General features: G+C 43.8%; 1 protein-coding gene and 1 long non-coding RNA gene across 4 annotated transcripts in view; one reads left to right on the forward strand and one right to left on the reverse strand.

The window, feature by feature from the left end:
- cdc42bpb (CDC42 binding protein kinase beta (DMPK-like)) overlaps positions 1-17968 on the reverse strand; it is a 138721-nt gene that overhangs the window by 42601 nt on the left and 78152 nt on the right. For all 3 annotated transcript variants that reach the window (XM_034162582.1, XM_034162580.1, XM_034162581.1), the window contains exons 21-24: positions 13321-13395; positions 13160-13231; positions 11708-11813; positions 5682-5818 (exon numbers count right to left, since the gene is read on the reverse strand). In XM_034162582.1, coding sequence (XP_034018473.1) covers positions 5682-5818; positions 11708-11813; positions 13160-13231; positions 13321-13395 — 390 coding nt within the window. The remainder of the gene's footprint in view (positions 1-5681; positions 5819-11707; positions 11814-13159; positions 13232-13320; positions 13396-17968) is intronic.
- On the forward strand, positions 20-8643 carry LOC117503368. The gene is made up of 3 exons (XR_004558551.1): positions 20-31; positions 1437-1444; positions 8567-8643. It is a non-coding gene; the product is annotated as an uncharacterized LOC117503368 (long non-coding RNA).

Consider the following 17968-nt stretch of genomic DNA (forward strand, 5'->3'; position numbering starts at 1 on the left):
TCACAACAAAAATGACTGTCAATCTCCGTCGGTCTGGGATTCCATGCAAGATCTCACTTTGTGGGGTAAGGATGATTCTGAGAAAGCTCAGAACTACACAGGAGGTCCTGGTCAATGACCTGAAGAGAGCTGGGACCACAGTCACAAAGATTACATTAGTAACACATGATGCTGTCATGGTAAAATCCTGCAGGGCAGCAAGGTCCCCCTGCCCAAGCCAGCACATGTCCAGGCCCGTTTGAAGTTCACCAGTGACCATCTGGATGATCCAAAGGAGGTATGGGAGAAGATCATGTGGTCAGATGAGACCAGAATAGAGCTTTTTGGAATCAGCTCCACTTACCATGTTTAGAGGATGAGAACAACCCCAAGAAAACCATCCCAACCGTGAAGCATGGGGGTGGAAACATCATACTCTGGGGTGCTCTTCTGCAAAGGGGACAGGACGACTGCACCGTATTGAAGGGAGGATGGATGGGGTCATGTATTGCGAGATTTTGGCAAACAAACTCCTTCCCTCAGTAAGAGCATTGAAGATGGGTCATGGCTGGGTCTTCCAGCATGACAATGACCCCAAACACACAGCCAGGGCTGTAAAATGAAAACTGTGAAATCCGAGGAAAATTTGCAGGGGGTCTGGGAGGCGCAGCTCCCCTGGAGCCGGGGTCTAGGGACTTGTGAGGCCCCAGAAACCCAATTAAATTTTCATCTACTGATACATTTTCAACATCTCCTGGAAGAACAAATCTCAAAATTAGTGCATATTTAAATGATCCTAGATTCAACCTTTCATTTGAACCGTCAATGATCATGTTGAAATAACAGAATATGATGTGGAAGTAGGACCTGGAATGATTTTCCTTTTAAATGTAAACCAAATGATGCATTAACTCAGAACAATTAAACTACATGAAATTCATGATGCATGAAAAGACTGTTAAACCATGTCAAAAACCACAGCTAAAGATTGTAGAATATTTTAAAAATCATGGTTAAAATATGAATAACCATATATAGCCACACATTCTTGTGTAAATTCCTGTAAATCCAGTGTCTTTTATACCATGAAAAAAGTCTACATTAATAAAAACTAATTGACATTGTTCTGTAAATTCATGTAGCCTAAATTTATTCAAAGCCACAATGTCTTTTTTTCCAATGAAAGAAAGTCTAGATTAATGAAAGAAAAAAAAGGCACATAATCTTTTCTGAAATCCAAAATGTTTATTGTCCAGAGAGAGAAAAATTCTTACCAGTTCACTTTTCCCGTTTATCTTTCAGGTGTGTTCATGAAGTCAGCAACAATTCCACAGATTCTTGTCCTTATCACACTTTTTCCAAACAGTCTTTCTCCCCATCTTCTCTCTGTGCGACGTTGATCCGTGACACAGACATGCTGCACAAATCTTCTTTTAAAAACTTGAAAGCTCTAAAAGTTTGGGATGTCCACATGCTAAGTTTAGCTTCAGCGCCGCACAGGAGCCACACAGCGTCACCGCAGCATCCAACCAGTCCCGCTTTCCGACAACTGTCGCAACAGCCAGGCTTTGAGTGCCATTTATTCTCCTCGAAACTCTGTGGATCCGAGAAAACTGATTTGTATCTGTAACACACAGATCAGTGTCCGTGGACTTATAAAACTTGCATGATGTCGTAAAAAAAAAGAACGCTTTGCAATAAGCATTTTAAAAACTCAGTAACGATCACGATTAAAGAGTGCAACACTAACACCCCCCGCCCCCCTTCCCATGATGAAATCTGCGGAATCCCACGGATCCGCGGAGTTTTCACAGCCCTGCACAGCCAGGGCAACTAAGGAGGGGCTCTGTAAGAAGCATTTCAAAGTCCTGGAGTGGCCTGGCCAGTCTCCAGACCTGAACTCAATAGAAAATCTTTGGAGGGAGCTGAAACTACAAACCTGAAAGATCTAGAGAAGATCTGTATGGAGGAGTGGACCAAAATCCCTGCTGCAGTGTGTGAAAACATGGTCAAGAACTACAGAAAACATTTGACCTCTGTAACTGCAAACAAAGGCTACTGTACCAAATATTAACATTGATTTTCACAGGTGTTAAAATACTTATTTGCAGCAGTAACATACAAATAAATTAAGAAAATCATACATTGTGATTTCCAGATGTTTGTTTGTTTTTTTTAGATTATGTCTCTCACAGTGGACATGCACCTAAGATGAAAATTTAAGACCCCTCCATGATTTCTAAGTGGGAGAACTTGCAAAATTGCATGGTGTTCAAATACTTATTTTCCTCACTGTATGTTTCAGGATGTAAACGAAATCTATGATGTTTGATAGTTTGTGCTAGCTGGATTGGTTATAATTACAAAGCAACAAATAGTCACGGACATACTGGAAAAGCTGTCCCAGAGCCAATGCTTTTTTTTTTTTTTTTTAGAGTGGTTAGATTAATTTATAATGCAATCAATACAGGTAATTAAAAAATAATTCTGTTCACTCTTATAGCATTGTCATTCATATGGTACCATTTCCTTGATTAGTTAAGCCAATTACATTTGTCAACACTAAGAACAAAAATATCATGTGAAACATGAATATGAGACACTATCGCAGACGCAATCAACACCAAACTTGGTATGGTGAATGTGGGCACCAAGGGGGAGGTCACTGGGGCCCTTAGGTTTAAAGCATGGGTTAAAGCAATAAATTTTCATCTGACTGAAATTTTTTTTTCCTGGCAAAAATGACTGCCAGCAATTCCCTAAAATGTGGTGTAGTGGGGGGCACACGCTCTTTTTTTCCCTCAATAAATACAATAAACATATTATACAGCATACAAATCTATTCTAAATAGCCTCTAAGGAGAGACAGAAAGCATAAAAAGAATGCAAAACTTGAACATAAAGGTACATAAAAGGGTGGTGGGGGGGCGGGGCGTAGTGTTGATTCTGGGGGATCTGGGGTACCACCCCCCCCCAGAACATTTTTTAAAGACCAGGTCAAATTTTGTGTATTCTGGTGAATTTTAACAGGTATGAAGCCCTCTGAAACAAAGAAAACTCACTTCAAACTGTGAAGTAAAAACATGGTATTGATTATGGGGGATCTCCCCCAGAAATTTTTTAAAAGAGCAAGTCAAATTTTGTGTATTCCGGTGAATTTTAATGGGTATGAAGCCCTCTGAAACAAAGAAAACTCACTTCAAACTATGGGAGTCTGGGGAATCTCCCACAGAAATTTCTTAAAAGAGCAAGTCAAATTTTGTATATTCTGGTGAATTTTAATGAGTATGAAGCCCTGTGAAACAAATAAAAGTCACTTCAAAGTGTGAAGTAAACACACACTATTGATTTGGGGGGTCTGGGGGTGCTCCCCCAGAAATTTTTTAAAAGAGCAAGTCAAATTTTGTATATTCTGATGAATTTTAATGGGTATGAAGCCCTCTGAAACAAATAAAACTCACTTCAAACTGTCAAGTAAAAATTCTTTGTCTTCTGTAGTATTTTGATCTGTTGTAATCCGGTGAATGCACCAAATGGGTGCTGTGTTGCTGGCTGTACAGTCAATAAAATACAAAATTAGGGCCTAAAGCAACTGACAAAGTTGTTCTGCTGTGCACAAAGTAACACTGTCACCAGTTTTGAAAACACATGCACACGGAGAAACTCAAACCTGGTGTATTCAAATTTAATCGGTAAAATGCTCTCACTTGTAAAACAAACTAGGGTTGCAACTAACTAACTATTTTAGTAATCGATTAATCATTTTTGTTGTTTGTTTTTTTTTAAATTACATGTCAGTTTTGCCATTATTTCTTGAAGTGAGTTATTAAAAGACCTTTATCACGCAACATCAACGTTTGAGCTTGTAATAAAGTTATGATGTTATATTCTCGTCAAAAACATACCTCAAGTAATGTTTTGTTTTATTTTGCACATACATACATCACCGACACACCACAAAGAGATTTCCATCAGGTTTCACCCGATTATGAGCATTTTTAGATGCCTACAGCAACTATCTCAACCAATGACAACATATTACAGCAAGAGTCCACAAAAGTATTTTAAAGGCCTGACTAAAGTGTAATATGTGATCTTTAATAAGATATTTTCATGAAAAAAAGACACAAATGTGCAATTTACTGCAATTTATTTTTTCTTGTGTAAAAACACAGCTTAGATGTGGTTTGACTGAAACAAATTGTCATTAAACTTAAATAAAACAGGGATGAAGTGGAGTCACTAGGTGTTCACAGGAAACACCTAGTGAATTTATTTCTATATTTATTTATTTATTTATGGTCATTGTTAGTTGGTTTTACTTTTTCTGTTGTGTTTTGTTTTATCAGGTTAATTTTGTCTGTTTATCTAAAATTGTATTGTAGCAATATTAGTTATTATTACTTTTGTTGTTGTTGCTATTATTATTAATATACAAATAAAAAAATACAATTCATAATACATTTGACTCTTACGACAACAAACACCAAGCCATTAATTATTTATTATACAGAAAACAAATGCACACAAACTGTGCTGAGATGCGAACAACTTAATGCTAACTTTAACACTGAAAATGCCACAGACGTGCCAATGCATTAGCATCTGTCCCGTTTTTAAGTTATAAAATACATCTATCAGCTGTTTTAGAAGACCATAACAGGTCAGTTTAATATAAAAAGGTAATTACTCACAGACATATGCTCTTTAGGGTTTTAGCGGGGGAAAATTAAGATAAAGCGAAATAATACAACAAACCATCAAAGCAGTGAGTCAGATCAATGCTTCATTGGTTCAAAGCAAAGCCACACCCCACTCTACTTGGGGAGTGTCTGCCAATGTTCTCACGAAGACAGGGAGGAGAAAGACCGTGGCTCATGGCAAGCAGTAAACAGAGCGGAGAGGACGGAAAATTCACACAGTCCCTTCCTCTGCAGTGCAGTGCCATCCACGCTGCTTTGATTAGTGCAGAATGGGATGTTGCTTTGACAGTGAGATAATCATATTTCGGCCCCAAAACACGCATGACACCACGTGCGCATGTGTATGTGTGGTTAAATTTTCCAAATGACAGAAAAGTCGTGGTGACGGAGAACTTTAACCCATAGTTTTAAAGTGTATGTGCACAAACACACACACATGCACACAAGGTCAGCCTTATACTAGTAGATCACAACCCGCTCACTGCAGCCCTTATTTTCACAGTTCACGTGGTACTTGGGTCAGGTAGCAGCATCACACTTTACTTACTATGTAGTAGCAGCTGGCTAGGGTGCAAATTCATTACAATCCAAATGGGCCAGCACACGCCATGTGCCACCTTTTATCATTATTCACTTGAGTCTCATGAATGTCACAAATTGCTCCATGAAAATGAATGATGACAACATAAACACAATGCAATGAAACTTATTACACCTTAACTAAAGAGACATGAAATATACAATAACATTGGTAAAATCTTCTCTATTACCCATGCGTAGAACGGGTAACTCAGCTAGTTTATACTAAGATAAACTTAACTGATAGTGACAAAAAATACACATAGTGGGAAGCAACTGAGTATCTTCAAAGTTCAGGAACTCTGAGGAGCATTTTATCTCAGGGGGCAAATGGGACTCAGTGTGGAAAGATGGACATGATTCTAATACAGTGAAGCCACACTGTGCTGCAAGAAGTGTCTGAGTACTATGTGCTCTCACCCTGACGTAGCCCTTGTAGGCGGTACCGATGCCTCTCTGCACATCGATTCCCTGAGGCCTCTTGGCCTGCTCTGCTGGGATTGGACAGACCTGAGGAGCGTGGTCTTTACAGGAAACATGGCAGATAAAGGAACACACTGCAAAAACACAAAAACAATGATGTTGCAGCAAGCAGACACAAAGGTCAGGTTAGTGACCATGGTTGAGCCCGCAGGCTGGTCTCAAGGACCGCTGTAGGCCCTGAGCATCAATATCGACCAGGAAAAGGTCAAATTACCCACCAAGGCCTCCATATTAAAAACAGGCACTGTCTTACCAAAAATGATGCTTCATTAAGAAAAGACTAACACAGGAAACCATTTTGTAGAAAACAAACAGTTCATTTTGAAGTAAAAACATTATACAGTCCATCAGTGAGGTAATATACTTGATTGGGTGCAGGAAACACCTGACAGGAAGAGGCACAAGTAGAATTAACACACACTGTGAGGGAGCAGGGTCCTACTTTCACCCATAACCACGACATTGGGGTGTTTAGGGGCTGAACCTGGGGCATGTGTCTGGGGGGTCTCATACCGTGGCTCTGTGATTCCACCACAGTCCAACCACTTGGGTGGTTAACTTTATGAGCATGAGCTCTCACTGTGGTTTTGTAAGTTGGCCCCGCTGTTGCCCTGAAACCTCAGGGTGGGGGTGGGTGCATGGTTGGCCTGGGGTTGATACCTGGAGTCTGTAGCTAAATTTGAAGCCTGATTTATGCTTCTGTAACTCCATAACTCTGTAGCTATGTAATGACATCAACATGGACGCCACTCTTTCAAAGTTGTCACACTGCTGGGTGTCGTACTGCAATTTACCGCCGGACTAGTAGGGGATGCAATGTGAACAATAAGATAGACTGCTTTTTTTCCTGCCTGCACCGCCACTGTTCCTAATCTTTTTTTTTCTTTCCTTTTTTTCTGGAATAATTTGTCTCTCAACAAGCACCACTTATTTATACAATCAACCTTCAAGCCAATGTTATGTGCAGTGTCCCTCCATGAACTCTAGGTCATTTGACCATCTTTGTATTTTTTTGACGTGACGATGGGACATGACGATGACGACAACGACGACGTCCTTCGTCACGTCTTCCGAAGAGGAAGCAGAGACTGGGGACTCAGAGACAGACTCATCCATTACCCAGGCCGAAGTCACCGAGGTGGTTCGAAAGCTCCTTGGTGGCAAGGCTCCTGGGGTGGATGAAGTCCGTCCTGAGTACCTTAAGTCTCTGGATGTTGTGGGACTGTCTTGGCTGACACGCCTCTGCAACATCGCGTGGTGATCGGGGACAGTGCCTCTGGATTGGCAGACTGGGGTGGTGGTTTGGTCTGTTTAAGAAGGGGGATCACACTCCTCAGCCTCCCCGGTAAGGTCTATTCCAGAGTACTGGAGAGGAGAATTCGACCGATGGTCGAACCTCGGATTCAGGAGAAGCAGTGTGGTTTTCGTCCTGGTCGCGGCACACTGGACCAGCTCTACACGCTCCATCGGGTGCTCGAGGTTTCATGGGAGTTCGCCCAACCAGTCCACATGTGTTTTGTGGATCTGGAGAAGGCGTTCGACTGTGTCCCTCGGGGCACCCTGTGGGGAGTGCTCCGGGAGTACGGGGTCCGGGGTCCTTTGTTAAGGGCTATCCAGTCCCTGTACGACCGCAGCAGGAGCTTGGTTCGCATTGCCGGTAGTAAGTCAAACCTGTTTCCAGTGCACGTTGGCCCCCGCCAGGGCTGCCCTTTGTCACCGGTTCTGTTCATTATTTTTATGGACAGAATTTCTAGGCGCAGCCAGGGTGTAGAGGGGGTCTGGTTTGGGAACCACAGAATCTCGTCTCTGCTGTTTGCGGACGATGTGGTTCTGTTGGCTTCGTCAAATCAGGACCTTCAGCGTGCACTGGGGCGGTTTGCAGCCGAGTGTGAAGCGTCCGGGATGAAAATCAGCACCTCCAAATCCGAGGCCATGGTTCTCAACCGGAAAAAGGTGCTTTGCCCTCTTCAGGTCGGTGGAGTGTCCTTGCCTCAAGTGGAGGAGTTTAAGTATATCGGGGTCTTGTTCATGAGTGAGGGATGGATGGAGCGTGAGATCGATAGACGGATCAGTGCAGCATCTGCAGTGATGCGGTCGCTGTATCGGACCATCGTGGTGAAGAGAGAGCTGAGTAGGGGGGCAAAGCTCTCGATTTACCGATCGATCTACGTTCCGATCCTCACCTATGGTCATGAGATTTGGCTCATGACCGAAAGAACGAGATCGCGAGTACAAGCGGCCGAGATGAGTTTCCTCCGCAGGGTGGCTGGACGCTCCCTCAGAGATAGGGTGAGGAGCTCGGTCACTCGGGAGGAGCTTGGAGTCGAGCCGCTGCTCCTCCACGTCAAAAGGAGTCAGTTGAGGTGGCTCGGGCATCTTTTCCGGATGCCCCCGGGACGCCTCGCTGGAGAGGTGTTCCGGGCACGTCTCACTGGGGGGAGGCCCCGGGGAAGACCCAGGACACGCTGGAGGGACTACATCTCTCGGCTGGCTTGGGAACGCCTTGGGGTTCCCCCGGAGGAGCTGGGGGAGGTGTGTGTGGATCGGGAGGTCTGGGCGGCTTTGCTTGAGCTGCTGCCCCCGCGACCCAACTCCGGATAAAGCGGAAGAAAATGGATGGATGGATGGATGTATTTTTTTGTGTTGCAAAGTTGGTAATATTTGCGGACTTTTCTACCAAACGTTCCTCTATTTGATCCATAATCAAAATGTAATTGGCATGCGCACTGCAAAACCTTTTAAACATGAGGGGAGAGGAAAGGAGTAAAACTGGTAAAGTGAACAATCACAGCCCTTGTGGCCGCCATTGTTTCAGGGTGCAGTTAAAATTTTTAGGAGGTGCATGTCAGCCTATGGAGAGGGGCTCTGAGAGGGTATGCAGCAATGCAGAGGGCTCAGCTGGAGAGAAGGAGAAGCAGAAATCAGAATTAAGACAGGAGGTGAGACAATGTGAAGGGGCATGGGTTAGCATAATGTATAGCTGTGGTGCGGTGCTAGCTGCTTGTGGCAGGCCGGGACTTCCTGAAAACACCCCAACCTGAAAGAGAGCCTGTTCCCTACAGATCAGAAGTGAATGAAGCGGATGCTGATGTTGAGGAACGCTGAACTGAGGATTTAGAGGCCACAGAGGGAGTGGAAGCTCTTGAAGTAATCTTTTATGGACAAAAGTTTGAATGTCACATAATTTGATAACCTGTGAAAGTTTCATAAGTATTTTCAAAAGCTTTATTTCCACCGAGCGGTACGGAGTGCTGTGCACCTCCGCAAGTTACAGCTGGCTGTCACTAGAGGGCAGTAGTCTTGGTGCACACTGAATGTTTCACACTGAACCATTTATCTCAGCTCTTACTCATCATCGTCATCATGATCTTCAACCTCTTATCTGGAACCAGGTCGCAGAGACAACAGTTCCAGCAGGGGACCCCAAATTTCCTTTTCCTGGGACACATTAACCACCTCTGACTGGTGGATCACGAGATGTTCTCAGGGACAACGCCCTGGGTCTCCTCCCAGCTGGACGTGCCTGAAACACCTCCCTAGGGAGGCGCCCAGGAAGCATCCTTACCAGATGCCCGAACAACTGCAGCTGGCTCCTCTCAACGTGAAGGAGCAGCAGCTCTACTCCAAGCTCCTCACAGATGACCGAGCTTCTCACCTTATCTCTAAGGGAGACATCAGCCACCCTCATGAAGAAACCAATTTCGGCCACTTGTACCCGTGATCTAGTTCTTTTGGTCATGACCCAACCCTCATGACCAGAGGTGAGAGTAGAAATGAAGACTGACCAGTAGATCAAGAGCTTCGCCTTTTGGCTCAGCTCCCTTTCACAACTGAGCCAACGTAGAGTTGCGTAACCCTAACCCTACCACGAGTTTTGCAGCTCCACACCAAGTTTTTGCTGCCCTAAGTGGCACTATGCTGAGGGCTACACGAGGTGGGTGCAAGAAATTAAACATGGTTAATTTTTTCTGCGTAGAGCACTAGATGCAGAAGTACATAGTTTTTAAGCAAGTCTGCGCAACATTACTACTTTATGCAAATCTACACAAGACTACACAACTATACACATCCAAAAACTGAGTGCATGCATCCAGAATGAATCAGCTGGAGGACAACGGGTGTAGCGCGCATGTGGCTGCATGATCTATGCAGCGCCTGTGCGTGCTTACAACAGATGATCAAACAGGGGCTCGAGTGTGTGGTGAAATGACCCGCGCAGCCTGCAGCGCCTGTGCATGCTTACAACTGGTGATTGAACTGGCTGAACGAACCATTGCGTGTGCATGAGCCAGCCTACGGCAGGGATGCAACTGTTTATATGCACTTCAGTAATCTGATAATCAGAAAACATGGATTATATTCTTTCAACTCAAACTGGATTTCTTTTGAAGTCCAGAGAACAGAAACAGACGATTCTGAAAAAAAGAGTAGAGAATGCTGAAATAAGAATCTGATTGCTTAAGTATGCTTGCGAGTTTAAATGGCAATATTTTCTACTTTTTTTGGGGGGACACAACCGACTCTGAACTTTGTGATTTGATGTTACAAGCCCTGACGAGACAGCAGCTTGTGTCCTGTTGTACATTTGGAAACGTGAGTGCCATTTCCTTTTTCATGTACTGTTTTGAGAACGGAGTGCATTTCCACAATGCCAAACACAACCGCAAAAAGTAGGCAAGAGTGGACTGTGAGAGGCAGAAAAAATAGCAAGGAGGGCTACATATGTGGCAGTAAGCACACAGTAAGCAATCATATGCCACTGTAAGCAAGACTAGGAACGCAACCATACGCCATCACGCACCAACCTACACAGGAACTACACCAAATCTGCGCACAATGCAACTGTATGGAAGCCCGGTGTGTAAAGGGCTTTAGCTCCCTTTTTGTCAACAGTATTGTAGAGCAAATGCAACAACATCCTTGCTGCACCAATTCTCAGGCCAACGTCACGCCTGATTGTCCACTTGCTTGTGAACAAGACCCAGAGGTACTTGAACTCCTTCACTTGGGGCAAGACCTCATTCCCTACACATCATCTGCAAAAAGCAGCGATGAGATCCTGAGCCCACCAAACTGACGATCCTCCCGCCAGTACGCCTTGATATCCTGTCTGAAGCCCTGGCGGAGGCCAAGCTCCACTGGAAATGAGTCCAACTTACTGCCAATAAAGCTCACGATTTGTGATTACAGAGTTTGAATGGCCCTGAGAAGGGACCCCCTCACTCCATACTCCCACAGCACCTCCCACAGTATCTCCTGGGGAACTCAATCATACTCCTCCTCCAAGTCCACAAAACACATGTAGACTGGATTGGCATACTCCCAAGCCGCCTCCAGGATCCATGTGAGAGTGAAGAGCTGGTCGGTTGTTCCACGGCCAGGACGGAATCCCCATTGTTTCGCTTCAATCAGAGGTTCATCCACTGGCGAACCCTCCTTACCAGCACCCTGGAGTAGACTTTACCAGGGAGGCCGAGTAGTGTGATACCCCTGTAATTGGCACATACTCTCTGGTCCCCCTTTTAAAATATGGGGACCATCACCCGTTTGCCACTCCCCTGACTGACCCAGACTTCAATGCAATGTGCAGAGATGTCTCATCCAAGGCAATCCCTCCACACCTCGAGCCTTCAGCATTTCTGGACAGATTTCATCAACTCCTGGGGCTTTGCTACTGCGGAGTTGTGGCAACCCTGCCCTTACATTGTTATAAATTTACAGTAGTACACATTCCATAAAAAGAAGACTATTTGGCAAATATTTACATATTTTGCTTTCACAGTTCACAGCAGCAATGACCCAAGCTGTGGAGCCATTGCAGCTTTGTGCCAAGGTTGAAAAAAGAAATGACGGGATCCTTTTCTTTTCCTAGTGTTAACAACCTCAGATAACAATGCTGCACTGAGCTACTTTTCTCATTTCTTTCTGATGTTGAGCAGATGTGTGTTGATGAAGCTGTGTACCTTCACAGGCGTAGCCCTGACGGATCTGTCCCACCATCAGGGAGGTGCAGTGTGCGCACTGGGTTGGACCGAAAAATGTCTTGATGCTCAGCTGATGTGGTTTTGGCTGTATTAAACAAACAAACAAACATCAGAGTTTTACTCTCAGGTTAAAAAGCCCTGGCTTTGAGATAGGACTTTCTGATAAATCAAGGTCTACAGCTCTGAACCAGTCTAATTAACCTCAAACACTAAAATTAATTGCTAATATTCACAGAAAATCTTATTTCTTTCTTTCCCTAACCAGACTGCATATATACTGGACTAACACTCCCTGACGTCACCTATAAATTCTCTGAAGAACACTTTGAAGCTCAAACAGTGCCGCTCTGGGTGTCACCATGTTGACAATGCTGACTACCTATTTCCAGCTAAGCCAGAATGGACAAGACTGTGTGATCTGCACAGGACGAATGAAACCCAAACATACCCCGTCTCAGAGTTACCAAACAAGCTAAGCTTGGTTTTTATTAAAGCATATTTATGTTGACTATACAATGGTTTACCTGACAGGTGGTTTGGGTGGAGGCATAAGTGATTTGTGCATCTGAATTTGCATGGTGCATTGTGGGACTGGTTGGCTACCACTGCTACCAATCAATCCTATGTAAACTTGGTAAAGATGGCAGATTGCAATATAACTGTGAGCGATTGGTACAGTTTAGATGACTTTAAAGAGTGGAAAAGTAATGAACTGAAATTTTCTTGTAAGCGCCGACATCTCTGTGTTCATGGGAAATGCAAAGACAAACTTACTGCTTTAGCATATAACTGCAAATTAGCCCTGTGTTCAAACCACTGAAGAAGAGGTAAAATCAACTGGACAAGATTTTGAGGACTTGCTGGCACCTGACCCCCTGAAACCGATGGATGGACGGATAGGCAAAAATAGCGAAGTAAACATATGCAGAAATCGCTGACTATCTGATGGAAAATGAGAAGAGAGTGCTCTTAAAACAGCTCTGCAAGGACTACAAGGAAGGTACGTCTTGTCATTGTTTACCATAGCAACATTCCGTTCACGTTATTAAACGGACTATGATAACTAGAATTGACAAACTTGCTGTTTTAATCCAGCTCTTGTGCCCTTTGGGGTTTTTCTCCTCTGTAGAAAAGTTGTGTATAACAAGTTCTGGAGCTTTGTGCTCACAGTTATGATGTCTAGAGAAACTATCAAGACCAAAACAGTTTTTGTACCCAGTTGTAAACATGATTTTTGTCCTCTGAATTTAGGCTTTTTGACATGGGTTTCTCTGGGAAAGGACTCACTTTTGGAGCCAGCTTCATGTGACCATTCAAGGAACTGCAAAATATTCTAGTTCCACCTTTGCTTCATTATTTAGTTGGAAAAAGGTTGGGCCTTGTCCCCAACTTTTCCAGTCTGGTGCTTTATGGAACTGACTGTTTTCGTACCTTAAGTGTTGTCAGTGCTGCGGTCTGGTAAGAGGGGGAGGGGCCTGCTGGGATGGGCACTGCTTTTTCTTCCTGTGGAGGCGAAGCTAGTCAGTCATGTCAGGACTTTTATTTTGAAAATCTCATTCTACAGAAGTGGAAGCGGAAGCTTTAGGACTCACCTCATGTTCAGAGATGTTGGAGGGTGAGGGAGGAATGGTCTCTGATTTCTGAGAAGTGGTCTCCATCTCTGTGCTCTGCAGCTCAAAAGTTAATTTCCAAACATATTCAGTACTGTGCCAAATGTTCCTAAAATCGCTGCACATTCATTTGAAGCTACTAAATGCTTCATATTTACAAATACATAAAGCATGACCCCTTTTCACCCTTTTAATTATGTTTTAGGTGGTTTCCTGCAATGTAGAGGAATTCTGTGGGTCTTTAAAATCATTTAGTTTTAACTGATAGATCATGGGCAGTCTTTGTGTTGCCATGTCCTTGGCAGCACCCCATGAAATAAATCTATATTGTTGTTTTTAATTTGAAAATAATATTTGTAAATTCATAAGTGGAGTGACGTGCGCTGTTACGCAGTGGCGGCCCCTAAAAATTTCTCAGGAGGGGCAATTTTTCTGATAATGATTAAGGTGAGCCATTCAGTAAATACATTAAGCAAGACAATCATATCATTTTGTTATTAGCTGATTATGACATGCTGCTCCACCCAAAGTGCGTGAAGGAGCGACGCCACGGGTTCTTCCTTCCAGCTGCTGTCAGACTCCACATCCAGCACTGTCCCCAGTAGACCACTCAGGTCACTCAACTCATTAAACCATCACAGCAACAAATTTTCAGCCACTGTACACTCATGTACAGCATCACTTGAACACTCATACAATATGACAAAACATTCTTTCTGGTTGGATATAGTGTAATCTATTCTACTTTATATATTGACTGCACTTCCCAGCCACTGTACCACTGGCTTCCAGTGGATTGTTTGCTGTTGTGACGCTCTTCTGAACTTTACACGGTTGTATACGTTTGTTTTATTTCTGTTTAGCACTCTTCTGGGTGTTTAGTGTATCTACTCTGAATCTTATTTAACTACAGTCCTGTTGTGAATTGCTAGCGGTTAGCATTCAGTAACAGTTAGCTTTCACTAGCTAGGTTGATTCCCCCCCCACCCCACCCCTTTCAACTAATTTATTTACGTCTGTGTGAATCCTGTGTGAGCCTTGAGTGGTCAGCTTATTTATTATTGGTTAGCTCGTGTTTGCTTGGCTATACTCTTGAATTTCCTAGTGCACAAAGTACACTACTTTACACCCTGCGTAAATCCTGCATGATGTTGGAAGATAGGGTGGCTCTCTTAGAGAGCCGTGTCCTTAAGTTAGAACGGCTTCTTAGTTCAATGCACTTAGATGTTACGGGCACTCTAGATGAGGTTAGTGTTGGGCTGGCTAGCGTGCCCATTAGCATCAGCCTAGAAACGCTGGATGTGGACGATGGCTTTCAGACTGTAGCTAGACAGAGGAAGCCCCGTAGGACTTGATGCCCGGTTATGGTACCCCATTCACACTCGCCACTGCGAACTGTAAATTGGTTCTCCCCCTTGGATTTGCCTGATGTGAGCCCACGAGTAACTTCCAGTCCTGTCTCCAGGCCAAAACTCCAGACTTTAGTGACAGAGAATTCTATCACCCGCAAAGTCAGGTTACAGACACCGGCTAACATTAAATGTATTCCTGGGGTCAGAGCTCCTGACATTGCATCCCATCTTAGGGTGCTGAAGCTGCAGAATGGAAGACAGACTAAGGAACATGACATGAGATATAGTCACATACTTATTCACGTCGGCACCAATGATGTCAGGATGAAGCACTCAGAGATCGTAGTAGAGAAGCCTGAATCTTCGACTGGACTGGGTTGCTTGATGTGAGGACGTTTTGCTTCAAATCCCAGAAGCTTCCTCAGCTAAAATTCTTGCTCTGGTAGTCTGACTTCTGTCTTGACTCTTCTCTACAAGAGTCAAGACAGAAGTCAGTTTAGAACCCTATTAACCAAAACAATAATTTGCATGATTTTTTTTTTACTGAAATTGGAGTAACTTTAACTTTTGACCCCTGTACAAACTGAAACTGACCTTTGTCACCATTTGTGTTGTTTTTACCCCATAACTCCAGAACATTCAGTCATAGATAGTCTAAATGATACCTTTTTGGAATCATTATGATCAGACAAATAATGTAGTATAGTTTTTAACATTTGCATTTTTACATTTTGACCTCTGTGTAATTCTTCACTGAGCCCTAGCTGGCTACAGCTACCACTCTGAGATGGTTATCATACATTTTTTGTGCAGACCATGGTACACTGAGGCTCGATTCTAAGTGTGGTTTTGTCACCTTAAGTGGTACTGAAAACCTGCTTGGCCCATGGGCTAGATATGATGAAAGGTACTAGACATATTATGTGTGCAAGAGAACAAGGGGAAGGGAAGTAAAGCCAGGGGCATAGGAGGTAGGTTCAAGTTGTATCATGGTGTGGATGGGAGGAAAAATGGTGTTGGAGTATCTAAAGAGTGTTGGAAGTGAAGCGAGTGTCTGACAGGGTGAGGAGTGTGAAGTTTGAAGGGGTGATAATGTCATCAGTGCATATGCCCCACAGGTAGGTTGCAAGATGAAGGAGAAAGAAGATTTCTGGAGTGAGTTAGATGAGGTGGTGGAGAGTGTGCCCAAGCATGAAAGAGTGATGATAGGAACAGATTTTAATGGGCATGTTGGTGAAGGGAACAGAGGTAATGAGGAAGTAATGGGTAGATATGTTATCAAGCACAGGAATGTGGAAGGACAGATGGTAGTTAATTATGCAAAAAGCATGGAAATGGCTGTGGTGATCACCTACTTTAAGAAAGGGGAGGAGCACAGGAGGATGCAAGCTAAAATAAATCGGAAACTGTAAGGAGGTGGCGGGAGAGTGTAGCTAGACAGCATAGGATGGTGGTTTGTAGGATGACTTTAGAGGTGAAGAAGAAGAAGAGAGTGAGAGTTCAACAAAGGATCAGATGGTGTAAGCTGAAGGTGGAGGATTGTGTGAAATTCAGTGAGCAGGTGAGAGAAGCACTGGATGGAGGAGAAGCAATTTTGAACTGGAAGAGTACTGCAGATGTGGTAAGGGAGAGCGCTAGGAAGGTACTGGGTGTGACATCTGGACAGTGGAAGGAAGACAAGGAGACTTGGTGGTGGAACAAAGATGTCCAAGAAAGTACAAGGAGAAAGAAGTTAGCCAAAAATCGAGAGAAGTAGTATGCAGTGGTACAAGTACAAGAAGTGTTAAAAGGTATGGAAAAGTGAGCCATACAAGACGTTGAACAGTAAAGAAGGACTAAAGGACTTGTACCAATTGGCCAGACAAAGGGACAGGGCTGGAAAGGATGTGCAGCAGGTTAGGGTGGTAAAAGATACAAATGATAACGTGCTGACAAGTGAGGACAGTGTGTTGAGAAAGTGGGGGAAATATTCTGAGGAGCTCATAAATGAAGAAAATGAGAGAGAGAAAAGGCTGGATGTTGTGAAGAGAGTAAATCAGGAAGTACAAGAGATTAGTGAGGAAGTGAGGGCAGTTATGAAGAGGATGAAGAGTGGACAGGTAGTTGGTCCAGATGACATTCCAGTGGAGGCATGGAAATGTTTAGGAAAGATGGCAGTGGAGTTTCTATCGAAAAAGTAAGACCCTTCAGCTTCTCCCTTGTTGTCACTTGGGGTTTCTATCTAAAAAGTAAGACCCTTCAGCTGCTCCCTTGTTTTCACTTGGAGTCACCACAGCAGATCCAATGTGGATCTGCATGCTGAACTGGCACAAGTTTCTTTACACCGGTTGCCATTCCTGACAACTCCACATTATATGGAGAAAAAGACTGGGTAGGTTTGAACCTGGAATCTTCTGCACTGCAACCAAGCGCACTAACCACTTGGTCACCACCCCTGCCCTGGAGTCTATCCAGATTGTGTAATTGTTTCTAGATTGTTTCTATCTAGATTGTTTAATAAAATCTTGGAAAGTGAGAGGGATGCCTGAGGAGGGGAGACAAAGTGTGCTGGTTCCTATTTTTAAGAACAAGGGGGATGTGCAGAGCTGCAGTAACATCAGTCATAAAGTTGATCAGCCACAGCAGGAAAGTTATGGGAAAGAGTAGTAGAAGCTAGGCTTAGAAAACAGGTGAAGATCTGTGAGTAGCAATATGGTTTCATGCCGAGAAAGAGCAATACAGATGCAATGTCAGAAGGCCAGAAGGAGTTACAGTGCATGTTTGTGGATTTAGAGAAAGTTTATGACAGGGTGCCAAGAGAAGAGCTGTGGTATTGTATGAGGAAGTCTGAAGTGGCAGACAGGTATGTGAGGGTAGTGCAGGACATGCACAAGGACCGTGTGACAGCAGTGAGAAGTGCAGAAAGAATGACAGATTCATTCAAGATGGATGTGGGATTACAACAAGGATCAGCTCCAAGTCTTTTCTTGTCCATCATGGTGATGGACAGGTTAACGCATGAGATCAGACACGAGTCTCCATGGACTATGATGTTTGCAGATGACATTGTGATCTGTCGTAAGAGTAGAGAGCAGAGTGAGACTAGCCTAGAGACATGGAGACAAGCTCAGGAGAAAAGAGCAATGAAAGTCAGTAGGAGCAAGACTGAGTACAATTGTGTGAAGAAGAAGAAATGGTGCCATCCTCTAGTATGGAGGGGAAGGAGTCAATTAAAGCCTTATTTCACAGACAGACACCACTTGATATGGACGGAGCCCCTCTGACCTCAGTAGTTTTTT

The sequence above is a fragment of the Thalassophryne amazonica genome, chromosome 21, assembly GCF_902500255.1.
Source record: "Thalassophryne amazonica chromosome 21, fThaAma1.1, whole genome shotgun sequence".
Lineage (NCBI taxonomy): Eukaryota > Metazoa > Chordata > Actinopteri > Batrachoidiformes > Batrachoididae > Thalassophryne > Thalassophryne amazonica.